Here is a 7,028-nt window from a genome sequence, read left to right as displayed (position 1 = left end):
GTCTATGTTCTCTTCTTCTTCTTCTTTAACTTCATGTTCATCTTCTTCTTCTTCGACTTCTGTTTTTGCTTCTTCGTCTTGGTTTTGAAAATTTCTCATCTTCTCAGCCTCTTATATAAAATTGACTCTTAATATTAAATTGAGGATACTCTCTACTCATCTTAAAAATTATATTACAGTAAAGAAAAATTACAATTAATTGATAGAAAAAATTGCTAATATTTTAGAAGCTTTATAAACTGTTAATAAATGATTTTTTAACATTAAATGATTTAATAAATATTTGATTAGTTAAAAAATGTTTTCGAATTATTTAAAAATCGTTTGTCAAGCATAATTTATTAAATGTTAAGAAATTTTTAATAATTGATAATTAAAGTTTGTTTAAACCCGTGAAAATAAAAATTCTACTTTTACTCTTTTAATAATCCAATTTTTTCAATAGATATTAAAATTTTTTTTGACCAGGTAGATAAATAGATTAAAAAATAAAACAAAAATATAATGAAGGAATAACAAAACAATTGTTAATATAAATTAAAAAAATTTTTTTTTCTTGTAAATAAAACATATTCACGATAAAAAAAAATTATTAATTATTAATAAATGTACTTTTCTTAAAAAAAAAAATGATACTAGAATAAGTTTTATTTAATAACTGATTATATTGTTTCCAAATAAATGAATTCCTTAAAATAATTAATAAATTCTTTTATCAACGTAGAATTCTAAGTATTTTTAATTCAACTATTTGAAATTTTTTCATAAAATTTTATCAATTAAATTTTATAAAAATCAGTATAAAGTATATAGATCAATTGTATAACGCATAAAAACCCGGAAAAAAATCTAAATAAATTGAAAGCAACACGCAACCTCTCTGATTACACATAGAATCTAATATAATAATAATCAAAAAATTACGCAGTGATTTTATCGATTCAGTGGCACACTGACAAGTTGGTCAAGGTTGACGACTGGTACTGGGTCCAGCTTGACAATCTGTTACATAAACCCAATACCTTTATCACTTATGATAGTGGTGCAAGACCACCTTATGTTACTCTTGCTCATATTTATATTTTCATCGATGCAAAATTTATTGTACTAGTATGAGATAATATCTAAAGTCGATACAGATGCGAGGTAAGAACCTAACACTGTATCCGGTTGCAGCATTTTAGATCTCACACATATTAACGTTAAGTTTGTGGATTCTAGAAGCATCAAGATCTCTTCATCAAGCAATTTATTTATACTTGAATTGTTCGTGCGTTTTGTACTTATTAAATTAACGTTAGTTTTCCTTTTGAGTCTTGGAGAATTTATTGTGTTGTAGATGACCAGATTAAAGAAAAAAAATGATGAATTTTAATAAAATATGATTATTCAAATGTAATTTGAAACAAATTTTTTGCTATTGCAATTAGAATTTTTTGTGCTCATAATATTTTTGCAATATGTAATTACGACTCTGGGATTGATGATGATAAGTTGATTTAACAAGGTAATTGAGTTGAATTTTATTGGAAATACGAATCGATCGAGGTATTTTTTTAGTTCCATTAAATCGGCACTGAAAATTGCGCAATTAAGGGTACCGCTTCCTTTTTAAGCTGCACAAATCGGTTGGGCGTGTACACCAAACTTCAAGTATTTTATACATGCGTGCTGGAATAATTGTGAATAGGATTTTTTTATAAGTATCTTTAATTCGTTCATCTGCAGAGATTGGAATTTTCTTAAAAAAATGATAACCTTTTTTTTCGAAAAATTTTGTGCAATAATGGTAAAAAATATTATTTATACTTTTACATTTAATTATATAACGTCGTGATACTATTTAAATATTTATAATTTTTTTTTAATTATTTAAAAAATAGAGAAAAATTTATGGGTCCATTACAAAAAATTTTAACCAACGCCTCTGATATTTCTTTTACACGTATGTTAGAATAACATAGAAATTCGTGTGAATCGTATTTTACATTTTACTCTCGGTTTATGTTAATTTTGACATAAACTTGTTACCGTTTACAAAGATAGAAAAATACTGAAGCGTGAGTGTACACTTACAATTTCCGCCGTAAAATACTTTATTATTTTTTTTAGTAATAGACGGCGTATTTCTATTTTTATTTAAATATTTGGTATTGGAATTTAATTAATTATAACAATCAATAATCAACAAAAAATATTGTTGTTTATTGTGCGAATTTCAAAACAAGGTTTTTAGTAAAAATTTTTTACTGGATTAAAAATATCAGGGAGCATGTACAGAAAATCAAAATTAAAAAATTTGGAAATTCACGATTTATTATTTCATCTAAAAACTCATTAATGTTTTTAGTAAAAAAAAAAAAAAATTAAAATAATCAATTAACCTAAATATTTATCACAATCATGGACAATAAAACAATTATCAAGTGTATAAATATAAAGTAAATATAAAGAGTATATTATATTGTAGCTATTCCTAGAATTTTCTCTTAACCGGAAATCGCTGACTAGACGTGATTGGGCCTTATTAGGAATGCTGGATACGATGAAAACCTCAACTCGCGATTGTTTGTTACCAAGAGATGATACTTTGCTCTCTTTATATATGATATCACTGGTGAAGTATACTTGTATCTGTGCAGTGTGCAGCGCACATACAGTTATGAACCCAGTTACTGTCCATCAGACATCAGTGTACTGAGAGATCTGCACGAGTACCAATTAGGGGCAGAAATCGGAAGAGAACTCGTTTTTAACGAACTCTTTAATTTTCTATCTTCTTCTTACTCATAACTTATAGATTATAGACTATAGACAGGAGACACCTGATCTATTTGACCAATCGGGCCATCGACTCGGTAAAAACTCATTAACAATTAATTATCCATTATCCGATAAAAAGATAACAGCCAATTTTTCCTTATTATTTATATCAACTTATTATAAAAAGCCGGTTTATATTTGTATTTATTTATATTTATAAATTTATAAATGTTTTATTTTTTCATTTCAGTTGTCACTCAAATGAGAGATTATTCCTCAGGGATTTTGTTGTTTGCTCGGCTGGAACGAGCGGCGGCAGGCTTGCACGATGGCTCCAGCCTGACAGTTTTGTGGATCCATCGAAATGCGAAGCGATTTATGCCAAGGAAGATATGAAATGTGGTTGGCCTGCAATTGTTACTATTCTCACGAGAGATCAGTATGGAGAAGTTGTTCATGTACCTGGCTTAAAGGTTAATATCATTCTTACTAATACTATACAGCTATTGATAATTTAAATTTATACACGGAAAAAAAAAATTCACTTGAGTCAAATTAATAATTTTGAAGAATTCAATCTTCTTGATTTTACCAGAAAATCTCTTAAACTACGCAGTAAAAAATTTTGCGTCAATGCGTCAAAAAATTTCGTGATAATTTAACACAATAAATGTTAAATTTATACATCAAAGTGTTAAATATTTAACACAAAATTTTTTGACGCAATAACGCAAAATTTTTTACTTTGTTAGATATATTTCTTGTTTTAAAGAGATCCAAGTACCCTCCTAGTGTAAATAATATCTATTAAAAAATAATACTTTGAATCCTAACAAGGAAAATAATTTTTTTCTTATTTTTTTAGGTGATTATTGAATACCTTAAACTTTTGCCTATGAATCATGTTTTGATATTAATATTATTTCTTCAGCTTGTTGATGGAGCTCGATACGAGCTACTTGATACGAGTTTGGTTTTAGAACTTTGAGTATCGATATCCGTAACTTTAAACTTTACTGAAATATTTAATTTACATTGTGATTATGGCCTGATTTTTAGATTTAATTTACTTTAAAATTGAGAACAAATAAAATTTTTTATTTATGGTAAAAATAAAAAGAAAAAGTGAAAATATTGAGTCGGAAATTGAAACTAAACCTCATTTCATAACTTTTAATCCACTCTTATAATTTAAATAAAAAAATCTATACTAATAAATGAAGAGCCGGTTTTTTTGTCCGGTTGACGCGCTTTTAAAAATCCTTATTCAATATTTTTTTTGTTTAATAATATTTTATTCGGCAAAAACAAAACTTTATTCAAAATTTCTCAGTTTTGTGCAATCTGTACTCCAATAAAATAATTTAATAAATAAAAAAAAAAAATTTACTATTTATAAATATATATTTATATTTTATAAATAGTAAAATTTTCGAAATGAGTGCTAAATAATTTTCGATTAATTTCTAATTTATTATGTTTTAATTTCCAATAAAAGTAAAAAAGTGGCAAGAAAAATGATTTTTATTTTCATAACTACTCACTTTTCACATGATTTAGACTTTTCATTCATCACTCCGGAAATCTAATGAATAATTAGATGATCCTTCAACCATAACTTATCAGTTTTGATTACTAATTGCAGACTTGCAATTTCTGTATCTCCACGCTCTCCAGTTTCAGCTTCATTGTTATAATTTATAATAAAACTTGCGAGTCTGCACTGGCTATTTACAAATCTAGACTAGCAGTTTCTTTGTTCAAATAAAAAATAATTCAAATTTTTACCAATCCCTCAACTTCCGGTGATAAAAAATGACCAGAACAAAAATGCGAAAAACAATTTAGTTTAAATTAAATTAAAAATGTACTTTTATATAAATAAATAAAAAAAAAGTAAATTCTCAATAAAAAATAGAATAAATTAAAATAATTTCTCTCATTTATAGAGCAATTATTTTATTGATTGTACAGGTTGATTAAAAACCTCCAGTGAGATACTATTAGAGACACTTCCCAAGGGATCATTTATATTTAATTACTACCACTTCATACCTTATTGGCTAGCAAATTAATAACTAATTGAAAGTAATTAAATGAAATAGATATATTATATCCATTTCAGATTGAAGTGAAAGCTGTTCCAATAGATAAAAAAGACATAACTGATGCGGACCAGGGGAGAAAAATTCGTCGTATTTCTCAACCTGACCCCATGACATTTGGAGGGCACCCACAGCCCTCATTAGATATACCCTACGAAGTAACTGTTAATAATAAAATGTGTTTTTACGCGATAACAATAATGAAGGCCTACCAAAACTACTCGTTCGAAGAACTGAGGTTCATGTCACCCGCAGTTAAACGCTCGAGTGAGAGCATGCTAGTCAGACCTAATGGCGATGGCAGTTACAGCGCAACTTGGACACCTTCCTCTGTTGGCTGGTACTCGCTTATGATCACTATTGATGGATATAATATGGAAAATGTAAGATTAACAGATCAATTATGAAGATCAGTCACAATAAAATTATATTTTTTTTTTTTCTTGTGCTGATAATCGAATGTTTAATTATCGAAATTTATTTTAGAGTTATAAAGTAGAAATAAAAGAACCACCTCAGGGAATGCATCCACCCTCACAGAGTATTGTTAAGAAACCTCAACATCAACCAAGTAGACTTAGAAAATTTGTTATGAAAAATAGCGCAGGATTGAGAATAAGAGCGCATCCGTCTTTGCAAAGCGAACAAATTGGGATTATATCTATCAACGATACTATTACATTTATAGAAGAGGTATTGTTATTCTTACTTTTATAACTATGTTGGTATTAAATTGTGTTTTTATTTATCGTACACAGAAAAAAAAATTTACTTGCATCAAGAAAATAATTAAAAAAAATTTCATTTTTTTGATTTAAGTAAAAAAATTCTTAAACTAAACAATTTTTATTGGTTTAAGTTCATTTTACTTGATTAAAAAATTTTCCTCTTTATTTATAATAAAAAAATGTCGTGAAAGGAAAAAATAAAAATTTTGATAGCTTTCTTGCCTTTGAAAATTGAAAAAAAAATTGGGACTCTCATGTTTTTGGGTAAAATTTCTATTTTGTGTTTTTGAAAAGCATAAAAAAAAAAAAGAACAATTGAAAAAAAATTGATCAATTTGATAAAAAAAATAAAAACAATTAACATTAAATAATGACCTTTTTTTTTTTTTTTATATATATAAAGTTGCATATTTTTTATTAATTCATGAAAAGAAATTTTTTTCTTAAATTACCTTTAAAATCACTATAATCGAAAAAATTGTGTGGTTACTCGTTTACTATTATTTAAAAGAAAGAAATCATAAAAAAATGAATTTTTTTTAAATTATCAGCATTTCCGTTTTATTTTTGATATTTAAATTTTTATCAAATACTATTATCAAAAATAATATGAATTTTGTTAAAAATTCTGACAAAATAATTTCTGATAAAAAATAACTAATTAATAAATATTCAGATTCACAATGACGATGGAGTATGGTTGCGATTAAATTCGGAGACGATTAAAAACTACTGTAGCAAAGGTTACACAGAAGCCTGGTGTCTTGGTTACAATCAGCATTTAGGAAAAAGTTTTTTAGTACCAATAGATGAGCCAAAGTCAATTCTCGACCAAGTTCGTAAAGAAGTATCTTTACGAAAGCGTTTAGAGTCTTCAGAAGAGTAAGAAAATTCTAATATTTGATGTTGCATGCCATAAGTGCAAAAAACTGTCATTTAAAAATAAAAACTCATTGATTTCAACTCAATTAAAGATAAACATTAATAAACTAATTTCATAAATTTTTTAATTAATTACTGAATAATTTGATGTAAAAAATTAGTTTAAAAAAAATTTAACGAAATTTAGAATGTCTAAAAAATTTTAAATGGTATTTAGGGTTTTAATAAAAAATTGTATTAAATCATTCGGGTATGACACGAGCGCTTAAGACATGTACATTAGGATTTACCAAAATTTTTATAATTATGAAACAATGAATGAATTATTGAAGCAAAAGGAAGAATATTGGAATAAGCGATTGGGGCTGGACGGCGATAAACGGAGAAAGGATAATGGTTGTTACAAAAGCTGGCGCTTCTGGACACAATATAAGAAGTAGGCCAAGTTTAAAAGCTGCTCCTGTTGGTATGTTAGCTCTTGGAGACTCTATTAATATCGAGGAATATGTAAGTACATTGATTAAAATATTGAGTTTTTTTAAATTACTTT

The 7,028-nt window shown here is 26.6% G+C and overlaps 1 protein-coding gene across 3 annotated transcripts in view; it reads left to right on the top strand.

Moving 5' to 3' along the window:
• The window catches only part of Hiw (MYC binding protein highwire), a 200,912-nt gene that overhangs the window by 179,151 nt on the left and 14,733 nt on the right, over nt 1–7,028 (top strand). For all 3 annotated transcript variants that reach the window (XM_074245238.1, XM_074245237.1, XM_074245239.1), the window contains exons 12-16: nt 3,014–3,236; nt 4,889–5,251; nt 5,355–5,561; nt 6,273–6,478; nt 6,811–6,985. In XM_074245238.1, coding sequence (XP_074101339.1) covers nt 3,014–3,236; nt 4,889–5,251; nt 5,355–5,561; nt 6,273–6,478; nt 6,811–6,985 — 1,174 coding nt within the window. The remainder of the gene's footprint in view (nt 1–3,013; nt 3,237–4,888; nt 5,252–5,354; nt 5,562–6,272; nt 6,479–6,810; nt 6,986–7,028) is intronic.

The sequence above is a fragment of the Cotesia typhae genome, unplaced genomic scaffold (assembly GCF_013202065.1).
Source record: "Cotesia typhae breed Kobodo isofemale line unplaced genomic scaffold, CoteBio_Ctyphae contig_44, whole genome shotgun sequence".
NCBI lineage: Eukaryota > Metazoa > Arthropoda > Insecta > Hymenoptera > Braconidae > Cotesia > Cotesia typhae.
The sequence above is the reverse complement of the archived record's forward strand: the minus strand, read 5'-3'. Positions and strand labels throughout refer to the sequence as shown.